The sequence below is a fragment of the Fringilla coelebs genome (genome assembly GCF_963513975.1).
Source record: "Fringilla coelebs genome assembly, chromosome: Z".
Taxonomy (NCBI): Eukaryota; Metazoa; Chordata; class Aves; order Passeriformes; family Fringillidae; genus Fringilla; species Fringilla coelebs.
Genome location: NC_140031.1, coordinates 28,562,710 through 28,578,225, shown reverse-complemented (window position 1 = coordinate 28,578,225; position 15,516 = coordinate 28,562,710). Strand labels below are relative to the sequence as shown.

General features: G+C 38.5%; 1 protein-coding gene across 3 annotated transcripts in view; it reads right to left on the bottom strand.

Moving 5' to 3' along the window:
* UHRF2 (ubiquitin like with PHD and ring finger domains 2) overlaps positions 1-15,516 on the bottom strand; it is a 79,459-nt gene that overhangs the window by 16,426 nt on the left and 47,517 nt on the right. For all 3 annotated transcript variants that reach the window (XM_084225581.1, XM_084225582.1, XM_084225583.1), the window contains exons 6-9: positions 7,636-7,822; positions 4,778-4,901; positions 4,273-4,380; positions 913-1,017 (exon numbers count right to left, since the gene is read on the bottom strand). In XM_084225581.1, the coding sequence (XP_084081707.1) occupies positions 913-1,017; positions 4,273-4,380; positions 4,778-4,901; positions 7,636-7,822 (524 nt within the window). The remainder of the gene's footprint in view (positions 1-912; positions 1,018-4,272; positions 4,381-4,777; positions 4,902-7,635; positions 7,823-15,516) is intronic.

Sequence of the window (15,516 nt, the reverse complement as noted above, 5' to 3'; positions counted from 1 at the left end):
AGCAGCAGCACCTGTTAGATGCTGTTGGCAAAGAATATAGAACATTCTGATGCTATTTCATTCATATACTTTCTTTTCCTTTAGTGCCCTTTTCCTTGTGGTTGACAGCTATGGTGATTTAAAAAAAAACAGGTTGCTTACTGCATTATCCTTCACCTCATCCAAGATTCAAAATTCCACCTGATGGACTGGAACTGCAGGAAAGGATGTACCTCGTGTAAATATTATTTAATTGAAGAAAACTGTATTCTCTTCATAAACAAATGTTGGACAGCACAGCAAGATGAAGATTGACAGTTACTCTTCTGTTTAGCAGCACAACTGCTTTTGTTGCTCTACTTAAATGTTAACACCAAAGTAGAATTTTTTCCCAGCACCTTTAGGGATCATAGTACAAGATTCTGAGAAAGAATCTGAGGAAGCTAAGAAGTTCTGAAAGTGCTTATTAGCAGGAGCCAAGAAACTTCAGAACTTCATAGTATCAAGTAACACATATCTTTTATTCTTGCTTCATTAAATTAAATTTATCACGTAATTAGAAATACTGTTTGGAATGTAATTCAATTGTGTCAAAAGCAGAACATATAACATTATTTGCACACAATTGCACTATCAGATTTTATATTACACTCAATTCAGAGTCCAAAAGTATACTGAAATGTAGCTACCCTAAAAAATGTCAAATCCAGTTACTGACATTTTGCTTTAATATAGATCTGAGCATAAGCATTCTTAAAGATTTGGTAAGATTTTTCTCTCCAAAATTCTAAGAACTACTTAATTTATCAGCAGTAGATTTTTTTTCCAGTCATATCTGCCTAAAGATTAGTTTTAAACACCAAATACAACTCTATATTTACAGACATTTGATGCATTAGAACAGCAAGACCATTGCTTGCATGAATGACATACCACTTCATCTTCAAATCCCCCAGCTAGTACGAGTGAATAAGCTCCGTCATTACTGCGTCCATGGATTCCACCAACATGGGGCCTGTGAACACCTGCTTCGCTCACCTGGAAACAGAAAAAAAGCCAGTTTATAGCAATTTTTTTTAAAGACACAATCCCCTACAACCACTTTTAACAATCAATTTTCTGCTCAAAATATTGTACAGAGGTTTCTGTGTCAACAGTTAATGCAAGACTGCTATTAAAGGTGTGAATTCCACTGTTTCTTCAGGAAGAAAAGCTAAAAGTAAGAACACCCAGAAAACCAGTAGACAATGTAGAACAGTGGTGACACTGGAAGATGTAAGGGACTCTTTCTTCTTTGGGGAAAATCTCCAAGATTTTTTCCATAAGCAGTACATAAGACTGTACTCAGTGCTATACTCCACTTGCACAGTCATTTAGAACAATTCAAAGGAGAAGGAGATCTACCAGTTTGGTAGCATTTTACAATTTTTAACCTAGGAAGATCCCAGTGTAAAGATAATTTTGTCAGGGACTCGTAAGGTAACACACTGTAAATGTAACCAGTGGAGAGGAATCTTTTCAGACTGCTCAAGAAAACAGAAGAAGCCATTGCAACACCACATGGATCATGGACTAGTTCTCCAACCAGAATAACTCTCTGGTAATAAATGTTCAAGTAATCTGCAGCCTGGCCACCTGAAAGCTGCAGCTGTAGCATAATCTGGCAACATCATTAGAGTCTGCTGGAGCATCCCTCTCACAAAAATTTAACAATGGTTTCAAACTACTGATTAATAGAAAAGCCCCATAAACAATCTTTTCAAATAGAATGAGACTATATATTAAATTATGCATTTTCTCAGTAAGTTATGATAAAAATAGTGTTGGCAGAATGAAGGCTTCCAGCATAAAACCAATCACACTACTTCTTTCTACCTTCATGTCTTCTTCCAGACCTTGATTTTGCCTCTTTTTCTTGTTCTGCTTTTTGCACTCCTGATCTCCTTTTCCCAACCTACAGTTCTAAGCAACTTTCAAGGGAGTCTATACTCTTCTGCTATAGTCTTGAAATTTCATAACACAATACATCAAAGATCCAACTAATCAAAAGTGCACTTTTTAACATCAGATTAGAGCTGTGCACAGTTTGAAAACCATGCAAGGACACAATAATACTTCCTGGTTGCAGTTCATAATAATGTATTTTATTTTCCTGACTCTTCATTTGATGATATTTTAGTATTTGATTTATTTTTCTGATCACTATCAAAATGACATATTTTTCAAAATTAGCTATTAGAATCTCTTTGCTAAATGACAAGAAGTATAAGTAGCTGAAAGCCAATTACAAATTACACACTTAGAAATCTTCCCTGCCCCATGTTTGCTATCCACAACTTAGCACTCTCACTTAACTTTATCAGCTATTTGCCAGTTTTTCCAGACCATTTATGACCATGCTGAATAAAAAGGCCCCACTATTGCATTCCTCTTTCCTGTTGTATCAAACATTCTTTAATTCATTCCTCCCTCCCTTCTTTTCATTTTCAGGTTTCATCAATTAAATTTAGGTTTCTGGTAGGTGATTCACCCCAAAGATGAACACTGATAAATAATTCATGCCAAAGATGCTCTTCAGATGCTCTCTCCAGAAGTAATGTTTAGTCAATTTCCTTCTAGGGAAAAGAGAGTTTGTGTTATAAAAAAAGATGCAAATCAGAAATAAAGAAGTCTTTAAATTCTCATACAGTCACTAAATTCTCATGGATTTGCTGAGACAATCTCATTTTGTCATTAAAAAAACCTAGTTCATATAAGAAACAAAAGTGTAGTTTAACTTCTACGTAGAAAGAATTTCAATTTTAAAAAAATGACAAGGTGTTTAATTTGTACTCAAAATAAATTAATTATGCATAAATTATAATTGTCTTTTGATAGTTAGTCCATATATATATATATGCACGCATATATACACATATATACACTATATATATATATCTATATCTATCTATCGATCTATCTGTATATATATATATATGAAATATTTTTGATGGATTTTCTGATGAAAGCAGCACTCTAATTCTGTTGGTTTTTCCTACCAGTACTAGAAACACTTGAAAAGCATTAGCTTTTGTCTTACCAATAGAACTCATAACAAAAAGGTAAACTAGTAATTCCAATTGCTATTGAAGCAGTGAAAATAAAAATTGATTTTGATACTTTGAGTTTACCCAAGTGATTTTAGAAAGCTCTCTTACTTATTAGACTTTACATAATCTGGCACCCAACAAAAAGAAAGGAAGTGATGAAAAGTTCATAAAACAAATCATAGGAGGCACTTGATTTTTGGCTTGCCCCTCCTCAAGCAGTTTAAAACCTCCTGGTTTTATTCTTCCGAATATGACAGAAAACATTCAGTTCCAATCATTTACACATGCAAGAGACAAAGAACTAACTGATTTAGAAAACAAAGAAACATGTCTTTTTGTGACTAGAAAAAACAATGAAAAATGAAAGATAACCCGAAAATCATTTCAGCTGGATCAGGCTGGAGCAAAAGGGAGAAAGTCTGTAGCTTGCTGTACACTATAAACCAGAAAAAAAATCAGTACTGGCACAAAATGCAGCCGTCCCATCCTCCCTGCTTTGTTTTTTCCTCCCTCGTTGAGTATTAGCACTGTGCTTACATAACCAAAATGCAAAATTGACTGGGAAAATTAGCCCGCATCTACTCCAGATAGGATTATTTTTCTGCCGTTTTTCTATCAACCTAGTTTATCACAGAGCCTAAGGAATATTTGAAACAGAAAATGAGACAGTTCAAAAAAATACCAAAAGCTGAATATATAGTGGATTTCAGTAGCACTACAGACTTGCACAGGCTTAAGCTGTTCATCTGCCTAAAAGCAGATTTGGACATCCATTACATATGACCAAAACCAAATTGACCTACAGTCAGTTCACAGTGATAACACATAATGTTCTCAAAATCTGCAGTCTATGCCTCATTCATGTGATAATCAGTTCATGTGAAGAAAACTCTTCAGAAAATACTTAATTCTATTCACTGAATATCTGGCTTAAAATTTTAACATGTGAAATATATTTATCATAATTCCAACAGACTTTTCACTAAGTTGTATGTAAAAAGTTGTATTAAAAAGTTCTATGGTAAATCAGTATAGTTCAACCGTCACTACTATTGGCATCACTTCCAATATTAGAATCATAATGTATTTGTGTTACTTAGTCCTGGTGAAAATGGCAATTGTCAATTGGAATTTATTTTAGTGCCCAACCCATTCATTATTACTCTTACTTCCTTCAACTACAGCTAATACTGAAACAACATACCTGAACTCTGAATTTCCAGGTTGTCCCAACAGGAACACCAGGTATAGGCCCATAATGATTTGAAGGAACAATAGTGCATTCTTTAGTGCGACCAACACAGGCCATGCCCTAAAAATACACCAGACAAAAGTAATCAGACAAATGAATTGCAATATTGAAGAATATTTGTAAATTCAATGCAGAGATCATGAAATCTGTCTATTACAACAAACACATATTTCAAAATATGTTAACAATTGTTAAAAGGAATGTTAAATTAAGTAATATGTGGTTATAGGTTTGGGAGGGGAGTTTTCTTTTTTTGTTGTTGTTGTTTTTACCTCTAGTCACCTTAGTAATCCTTCCACTGCTTTAACTGCCAGTAGACAGCAGGCAGGATTAAACATTGTCTTGTTGTTTGTGCAACCCAGTACTGAATTTTGTGTAGTGCATATGTAAGCAAAATTATAGATGTAGCACATACATGAACAATCAGAGTAACAGCTGTTTCTAAAACACACTCTACCTTTCCCCAGTCTCTCTGGCTTTCAGTACTGGCAGATGGCATCTTTGCTTTCTTTTTACTCTGTTTGAGCTTTTCTCCAGCCTTTACAACTTCATTAGAATCATTTTTGCAGGAAGGACAATACCTAAAAAAAGGTTTTAGTAAATTCTCAATTAACTTCATAATAATGGCAATACATTTCTGGTAGCCAAAATAGTGTCTATTTGTTTATTTTGACTGAATGTTTCAAGCTAGCAAGCATATACCAGTCTTAAGCAGCTGAAGCCTACAGCTTAAAAAATGAACTCAACATGAACAAATACTGTCAACTTTTTTTAAAAAGGGTTTTCAGTATCTTTAAAGGTAGAGTGCTAGTTGCAAAACATATAACTATTTTTTCTCACATATATGAGAGGTGCCCATGGCTCCTGTATTGTCTCTTCATTTAGTCCTCCTTCATTTACATCATGTAAAGGAGAAGATAGCTGAGATTAAAATATGCTGCTAACCAGTACTCATGCTCTGTTTCTGTCTCCTGCCAAGTCTACCCTTAGTTTTGCTGGCTGTGCAACAAATTTCACTGCAGATTGCTGAACGTCAAACAGAGCCAAAGTATGACATAATGTATATAGAAACACACAAACACACACTCATTTACTCCACGACACTGAAGCCATTTGGAATATAATGCTGGGGCTCACTCACACTAACACAAATCCATTCTGGTAGGAAAGCAGAGATACTAGTATACACTGATCACAGCAAAGAGAGGAAAGCAGCACAGTGGTCGTTCTGCTGTTTCCAACAACATTCTTATCCCAGTTCAGGAATAACAATACACAGACATGTCCTTGTTTCTGGCTCCCCTAGGCTGGATTTGGTCCAAAACTACTACTACTACTACTACTGCTACTGCTACTGCTGCTGCTGCTGGTTTGGATTTATTAAGTTTTTTATGTGGATATGAGTAGAAGAATTTATGATTAAGGTCCACAGGAATAGATTTCACTGTATCAATAAAGGTGTTGGACCATGAAAACAATGAAGCCACACAGATTAAAAAATAATAATGTCAGATGCTGAAGTTATGATACCATGACAGCTATTACAACTGCTTAAAGAAAAAGCATATAAGACCAATTAAAAGAACAAATATGACATAATGCAAATTCACAAGGTGAATTAACAAGGTGAAGTGACATGGTGAATTCCATGTTTTTGATAGCATGACAATATTGCCTTAATATCTTTTTAACTGGGACTATCAAATACTGTTTCACATACAGAGTGACTTCATCTCCACAAAACTTCTCCTTTCCCAAAGTGAAGACTTAACCCCTGAATAGAGTTTGCCAGATTTTACACTCTAAGAACACGAAATGGAAGTATTCCCAATTCTAAAGCAAACTGCTTCTAAATTAAGAATCAGACAACCATGACTCTTTGCTAGTATGCAGGAAGAAGGGAGGGTACAAACTTCTTCTTTGGTGGGAGATGCTGCTCTGCCCGGTGCAAATGCACTTCTACATAATGACAAGCATTAAGACGGTACAGGGCTGGTGACACTAAGCATCTCAAAACTAGCTCACATAAGCCAGGTCCACAATTGTACCTCTACCACTCTGACTTCACTCACAGATGCACCTGTCTACTTACATATATAAATTTTAAGGCTCCTATTCTTAGTTATACAGTAAACAAAAACAAGCTAAAAAGCTTGACAGCCATTTTCCAATGAATTTTAATTATACTAATTGAACTTCTGGAAATTCATAATTTGGAGAATGGACCATGACTAGCTCTGGAGAGGAGGAGGTGTTTGTGATCAAAAGGCTTGCCATGATCCAGCTACGGGCACTCACAGCCCAGAAAGCCAACCCTCATCCTGGGCTGCATCCAAATCAGAGTGGACAGCAGGTCAAGGGAGATGGTGATTCCACCCCTCTACTCTGCTCTTGTGAGACCCCCACCTGAAGTGCTGCATCCAGCTCTGGGGCACCCAATACAAGAAAGATATGAACCTGTTGCCAAGAGCCCAGAGAAGGGCCACCAAGTTGATCAGAGTGCTGGAGCACCTCTGCTATGAAGACAGGCTGAGAGAGCTGGGGCTGTTCAGTCTGGAGAAAAGGTTTCAGGCACCTTCTAGCTAGTTTAGATTTTAGTAAGAAATTCTTTCCTCTGAGGATAGTTGCCCCAGAAAACAGGTAGACCATCAGGCATTAACCAATAAACATGATGGAATCCAGTAAGGTGTAGGAGATTGAGTTATTAATTTACAGAGAATGTTAAACTTACAAAAGATTTACACAGATTTTGACAAAAAATATAATCACAAGGTTCAAAGAAATTCCATGTAATGTATTTTCATAGACATCTTAAGACATTTAATGAAGTCTATGGAAAACTTTATTAGAATAAAGTTCTATTTATTACTCATTTATAAAGGATTAGCATCTCAAGTAAGTCATAGGCAGGTGATAAATATGAACAGTGTAAATTGTAGACACCTAATAAAGACATAAGAGTAATTACATGAGAAATGAAGAGTAGCAATATGGTCGTCCTTCCATAGCATGAAAAATGAATGTAGTAGAGGCAACAAAGAGCACAGGGGCAGCAGCAGGGACAGAGGATGAAGCCACAGAGAAGGGTGAGCATTAAGAGAATTGCTCAAGCAGTGAAGCTTTTAAAAAATGAAAAGGCTGAATAACAGCAACTGTCGATAAATACAATCAAACCTTATATTAAGTAGATGGATGGAAACAACTCAGAATTTAAAAACATCTTCAGTATTTTCTCTCATGAGGTGCAAATATCAAAAAGGTACCACCATGTACAGAATGTCAATGTGGGTAAACAAATCATCCTTGTATATTTACCAGTCTTCATCTTCTGGTATCTTGCTTAAAGGAGGGTTCAGGCAGTATATATGATAAGCCATATTACATTCATCACACAGGAGCTGCATGTGAGCATCCTGTTTGCCACCACACAAGTAACACGAACAAAACCGGCACTCCTTATCTGGATCAGCCCTACAGTGCTTGCATTCAGGGCCACTTTTTCCTGTCAAAAACAAAGAAATGTCAAATACCATGTATTTCAGCAAAGTGAATTACTGTATCTAAAGGAATAATTATTTCTGAACATGAACACTGGTCTCTTGAAAATGCTTTTCTTTTCTTACAATGAGGTATTTATCTAGGCTTAATAAGATTTCTTCTGCTGTATAAACAAGGCATAAAAATCATGACTAATCATCAGCTTCTCTTTTTCCCCTGCTCCAAGATGTACCTGCATATTCTCCCTAAAGATGAAGCTTTACTGTCTTTTGAAGCTGTACAGCATATCAGTTCCTTGTTAGCTTGGATAACATAAGCAATAAAAAGAAATATTTCTTTCAGGATTTTATTCCTGAATAGAAATATGAGGTGGATCCTTGATGTATTCAGAGGAGTTCTGGATACTTTAATGTTTTTCTTAAATATACCAAGAAGGAAATTAATGACTAAGAAATTGCAGAAATCGAAGTCCCTTTGTATTGAAAAAGAGCATGTCCTCCCAACTAAATATATTTTAGAGAGAAATTGACCCATGCAGTTGTAGGTTATCAGTGTAAATCTCTGTGAAGAGAAACACCAGAAAGTTTTATAACAAAGAGGGACTGGAATGCAAAGCATTGTGATGTATCTGAAGTCTTTCTGGAGGAACAGTACTTTTTTCTTCAAAGGCAGAACCAACTAGACTTAGAGTGAGAAGAGGATGGAGTTTTGATTAACAGAGTAGAGTCAGGGGCTGCTGATGAATTAAAAACTGACAGGGGAACACCTGTGAAATGCCTCAAAAGAACAGAGCTTTTTCATCTAAAATGCTTACACAGTTGATATACCAGGCTGAAATGCCTGTACACTAGCATATGTAGCTTGGGTGCATCAGAAGAATTGGAAGTGACTGTGCCAATGGAAAGCTATGATTAATCACAAACACTGAAACTTGGTGAGACAAATCACATGACTGAAGCACTCCAATTGACTGCTGCAAACGGTACAGAAGGGACAGGCAAGGAAAGGGAAGGGCGGGCAATTTGCTCTCTCCATGGATTTGATTGCACAAACCCATCTTTGAAAATCAGCCATGAACAAGTCAAGAGCCTGTGGCTGAAAATCAGAAGCCAAGCCAATAAATAAAATCTCATGGTTTGTGTTTATCACCCACCACTCAGCTGAGGGGACCCTGTTGACTAAACCTTCTTACTTCACCTGCAGGAAGCATCACTCTGGCAGGTTCTGATCCAGCTGCAGGGACTTGTCAGGACAGTCCCTGACAGCTGCTGGAAAAGCAGCTCGACAAGATGTAAGCAGTCCAGGAGACTCCTGGACAGCATCAAGGATAATTTCTTACCCCAGAGAAGTGACAGAGAAGTGCTACTGCACCTGTTGCTTACTGACACAGATTAACTGCCTGGAGAGGTCAGGATCAGTGGCAGCCTGGGCTGAAGTGGTCATTCCCTGGTGGAATTCATGATCTCAAGCATTATGGGCCAAAGAAAGGTTAAAGTCACTACTCTGAATTTTAGAAGCCTGAACTTTTAGTTATTTTAGGAATTAGTGGATGGGACCCTCTGGAAAATTGCACTCAGGGAAAAAGGAGCAGAATAGAACTGTCAGATCTTTAAGGACATGTTTCTTAGAGCCCAAGATCTCTCCATTCCCACCAGTGAGCATTCAGGCAGGGAAGGCAGGTGACCAGCATGGCTCAGTAAAGACTTCCTGGACAAAGTGAAATACAAGAAGGAAAAGCACTGGACATGGAATCAGGGACAGGTATCCTGGGAAGAAAAGAGAAGTGCTGTCTGGTCGTGGAGGGACAATTAAGAAATTAGGAAAGCTATGGTATAGCTGGAGCTGAATTTGGCAAGGGATTCAACGAATAATAAAGATGGCTTCTTATAGGCATGTTTCTCAGAAACGGAATATTAAAGAAAATATACACATACAACCCCCTCCTCTGCTCTGTCCCCCAGAATGGGACAGAACTAATCACAATCGACATGGAGAAGGCTGAGGTAGGCAGCAATTTTGTTTGCCTCAGTTTTCATTAGTAATCACTCTTCCCAATCTCTCAAGTCCCTGAACTTCAAGACAGGAGCTGGGGAATTGAAGTCACTCCCGGTGTAAGAGCAGATCAGGTTCAAGATCATTTGAGAACCTGAACATAGACAAGACCATGATACACAAGGAGATGCATTCCAGGGTCCTGAGAGAATTGTTTGATGTAGCAGTTGAGCCACTCTTCATCATATATAAAAGATCATGGCAGTCAGGGTAAGATCTCAGTGACTGGAGAAAAAGCTATTTCAACCTTTTTAAAAAAGAGTAAAAAGCAGGAACCCAGGAGTTACTGACTAGTTAGCCTCATCTCAGTGCCCAATAAGATCACAGAGCAGAGACTCCTGGAAGACATGTCAAGATGTGGAAGACAGAAGACTGGTTAAAGACAGCCAAAATGGCTTCACCAAGGAAAAATAGTGTCTGATTGGCACAGAGGCCCTCCACCATGGACAGAATGTGTCAATTGTCAAAGGAGAAGTATAGATGTCATTTACCTGTCTGTAAGGCCTTTGATTTGGACCCTCAAAATATTCTTAAGAAAAATCATAGATTTATAGAATATCATGAGGGGATCCACAAGAATCATTCACATCCAATTCTTGGCCCTGCAGAGGACATCCAAAAAATCCCTCTGTCTATGAGAATATTGTCCAGAAGCTCCTTGAATCCCTGCCAGGCTCAGTGCTGTGACCATTTCCCTGGGAAGCCTGTTCAAGTGTCCAAGCATCCTCTCAGTGAAGAATCTTTTCCTGATATCCAAACCTAAACCTCTCCTGACACAGCTTTAGGCTATTCCTCAGCTCCTGTCACTGGTCACCACAGAGAAGACATTGGTGTCTGCCCTCCTCTTCCCCTCAAGAGGAAGCTGTAGACTGTGATGACTGCCCTCAGTCTCTTCTTTTCCAGGCTAAAGAACCAGGCAACCTCAGCTGTTGTCCTTATAAGGCTTCCCTTCAAGGCCCTTCACCATCTTTGTGGCCCTCCTTTATAGCTGTCTTACATTCTTGCTGCTAAACTGAAGAGAGATGGGTTTGACAAATGAAATGTTAAATGGATAAGGACTTAATTGGACGGCCCCATTCAAAGAGTGAATGGTCCATATCCAATGGTTCAACATAAGAGTGAAAGCCTTTAAGTAGTGGTGTTCTTCAAGGGTCCTACTGGGAACACTATTATTTTCTACCCACATCAATGACATACCCAGTGGAATTGAGTGCACCCTCAACAGCGTTGTAGATGACACCAAACTGAGCAGTTCAGTTCATCACAGAATCCAGAATCATTAAAGTTTGAAAATACCTTTAAGATCATCAAGTCTAACTACCAACCTAGCACCACCATCATGTTCAGTATTAAACCATGTGCTCAAGCGCTATATCCCACTCACCTTAGAACACTAAAGTGAGTTGGTGATGTCACCACTTCATCAGGGAACTTGGTCTAATGCTTAACAACCCCTTCCACAAAGAAATTTTTCCTAATATCTAATCAGTACTCTCAGGCAAATTATATGACTCGCTTCAGTACCTCAATGTCCTTCTTGGAGTGAGGGGTGCAGAACTGAACTCAGGATTCTGGTGTGGCTTCCCCATGCCGAGTACACTGGGATAATCCCTGCCCTGCTCCTGCTGGCCACACTGTTGCTGGCACAGGCCAGGATGCCATTGCCCTTCTTGCCCACCTGGGCACTGCTGGCTCATGTTCAGCTGCTGTCACCAGCACCCCCAGCTCCTTTCCCTGTGGGCAGCTTTGCAGCCACTCTGCCCCAGCCTGTGGCACTGCCTGGGGTTGCTGTGACCCAAGGGCAGGACCTGGTACTGGGCTTTGCTGAACCTCACACCACTGGCCTTGGCCCATGATCCAGCCTGCCCAGATCCCTCCATGGAGCCTTCCTGCCCCCCAGCAGATCAGCACTCCCACCCACCTTGCTGTCATCTGCAAACTGACTCAGGGTGCACTCAATCCTTCATCCATGAAGAACATAAAACAGAACTGGCCCCAGTACTGAACCCTGGGGAGCACCACTGGTCACAGGCCACCAGCTGGATGTGTCTCCATGCACCACCAACCTCCAGGCCCAGCCACACAGCCAGGGTTTTACCCTGTGAACAGGGTGCCTGTCTGAGCCATGAGCAGTTTTTCCAGAAGAATGCTGTGGGAAACAGTATCAAAGGCTTTACTAAAGTTCAGGTAGACAACATCCACAGCCTTTTTATTCAACCACTGAGTGGGTCACTGTCTAGAAGAAGATGAGGTTGGTCAAACTGAACCTGCCTTTCACAAACCCCTGCCAGCTGGGCCTGATCCCCTGGCTGTCCTGCACATGGTGTGTGAGGACACTCTGGATGATCTGCTCCATGATGTTCCCCAGCACTGAGGTCAGGCCTGTAGGTCCCTGAATACTTCTTCCAACCACTGTTAGGACAGGTCCAGAGGAGGGCCATGAGAATGATCAGAGGGCTGGAACACCTCTTCTGTAAAGGAAGGCTGAGAGAGATGGATTTGTTCAGCCTGGGCAAGAGAAGGCTTTAGGCATACCTTAGTGTAGCCTTTCAATATTTAAAGGGAGTTTATCAGAAAGACAGGGAAAGATTTTTTACAAAGATCAGTAATGAAAGGGATAATGAACAATAATGAAAACTAGGAGCGATTTTAAATTGAAAGAAATGTGATTTAGACTGGATACAAGGATGACTTTTTTTTTTTGTTGTGAGGGTGATGAGACAGTGGCACAGGTTACCCTGAGAAGGTATGGATGCCCCATCCACAGGTGTGGCGCCTTTCAAAGTCAGGTTGAATGGAGCTTTGATCAACCTGATTTAATGAAAAATACCCCTGCCCATGGCAGGGGAGTTGGACTAAAATATCTTTAAAGGCCCCTTCCAACTAAAATCATTCCATGATAAGAAGTGCTATAACAATGCTGTTTGAATTGTTGTTTTTAAGATAAAAAACTTTGAAATTGAAAAAATATAAAAGAATCACTGAGGAGGGAAGATTACCAGCTGCAGATAGAAGGTTTAGTGAGATGACTTAAAAACCTGAGAAATAAACATGTAAAGCTACCAGCAGTAACTACTTTGAAAGTCTCAAAGGCAATATATATAAATATATACTTCTAAAAAAGCCTCCAAAATCTATGAGAATATTGCTTCTAGTAAAGTGTAGCCTGGAAGACTTATCATGCTTTCCAAATGGAGGTAATCTATTAGTTTAAGACTTCTCTCCAAAGGTTCGTTAGAAGAGAAAGGACAAATTTTACATGTGCTGATGAACAAATCTGAGGGTTTTCCAGCATAGCTACAGTAAACTCACAATCTGTGCAAGGTGGAAACACCAATTCAAGTCAGACTAAGAAATCCCAGATAACTGTTAACTCCTTTGAAAAAAATTTAAAAGTGGTGACTGAGCATTCCCTATGGAAACCCTGTAGAATATTTCATCTAGCTAATACCAGACAACATGAAATGGCCTATTTTTCTGTAGCTCTGAGTACCACACATTGTTTAGGCCTATGTAATTAACTGGTTTCAGTTAGAAAATCAGTTTCTTAGGTAAAAGGTTAGTAATATTTTTTTTTTAAATAGGAAGAGAGCAAAAAATACCTATATATTTTAGTTCAGTTAAACACTAGTGAAGTTCCCTACTTTCTTCAATATACAGACAAACTACAAACTGTCATTTTCATAATATGACTCATTCTTCACATTTCTCTTTCGACCATGCTGTAAGTCATATGCACTAACTATAGTTGCACTATTGGTCACATGAAGACAGATCTGTTCACCTAAACCAACAATGCAGAGTTTAGTTGCATAAATAATTTCATTTTAACTTTTTTTGCAAAAGGAGTTAGCACAAGTTTGGATTCTGACGGAAGTAATATATGTTGATATCCAGGTGTTATTTGCATGTTGCATATAAATATTTGTAATATATTTACAAATATGTTGCTTCTTAGATTTTTGTATTTCTAATATAATTTTCGAAAGGCTTAGCCTTACACCTTTCCTCAGGTGTAGAATTTTACTTCTATTAATTAATTAGAATATTACATTATTTTTAACTGTAATTACTAAATGTATATTAACATCACTTTACACATACAAAACCTAATTAGTATGATGTAACCGTGCTCAAGAAATAAGAGTGTTTCTGCAGAGACAACCTACACTGCTTAATAAACCATAAATATTATTTCCATAGTAGGCATTCTATCTTTTGGCATGGGCATGGAGAGTAGCTTATTATGCACAAAAATATAATCAGTGCATTTGCTGATTGTGCTTACAATAATCTCATAGAATACTTAAGGCCAAATAATAATTTTAATTTAACCTGAAATTAAAATTAAATAAAATAGTAAAATTAAATTTAAAAAAATAATAAAAGTAATAAAATTCTGCATCTCTTCATGGTACATAAGCTAAGGGAGGTGTGTGTTTATAGATAGGTGTGTATATATATATATACACACCTATCTATATACAACTTTTTTTAATACACAAATGGGGTTGTAAGTACAGTCCAGAAGGAAAGGCTACACTGGTGGTTATAGCATACAGCTCAACTGATGTGCACTGTGCATGCCTGAGCAAAGGCAAAACAGCTGACCTGGCTAGAAAACCAGAATCACATGAACAGGGTTGTGTGGTGAGTGTTGTCTTCAGGAAAAAGAGCAGTTCGAGAAATAAGGCTGAATTCCCACATCAATTTATTTTTCATGATTACACTTTGAAGGATTATATTTATGACTTATATTTATTTATGAAGATTATAAGCAATATGCTGAAATTAATAAGATTAGGACCAGGAACAAAACGAAATAAAACATACACATAGGTCCAAATCTCTACACAGATGTCAATATTTGGGTAGTTTACGTAAAGAGGTTACAAACAAAGAAACAGCTATCAACACTGGAGGGACGGAGCTGTAATAGACAGTGAAGGTCTTGACTCTGAAACAATTAGAGTGGCAATCATTCTACAAAATATGGACCGGTGAGGCTATCCCTCAAATCCGGTGTTCAGCTTCGGATCCCCCATTCCAAGACGGACACTGAGGTGCTGAAGTGTGCCCAGAGTAGGCCAGTGAAGCTCATGAAGGCCCTGGAGCACATGTCCCGTGAGGAGCAGTTCAGGGAGCTGGGGTGGTTTACCCTGGAGAAAAGAAGGCTCAGGTGACCTGAGACCTTATACAGTCTGCAACTGCCTGAGTTTGTAGCCAGGTGAGGGTCAGGCAAAAGGAAATGGCCTGAAGCTGGGTTAGGGGAGGTTTAGATTGGTTATTGGAAAAACTGCTACACAGAAAGAATGATCAAGTACTAGAAGATGATGCCCAGAGAAGTAGAATTACCACTCCTGGAAGTGTTCAAAAATCACGATGTGGCACTTAGGGACATGGTTTAGTGGTGGACTTGATGGCCTTAGGGGTCTTTTGCCATCTAAATGACTCTATGATAAGTAAATACTCATGTAAGATCAAATAGCATCATAGTAGACAATTTTGTATGGTCAGCAATACAGTAATTACTCATTTCCTTGACACATCACTTTAAAGGTTAATTCATTACACAGTACCTACAGGGAAGAACTAAATGAACTGGAATATTTTTTATGCCATTTTAAATGTGGCATACTTGCAAAA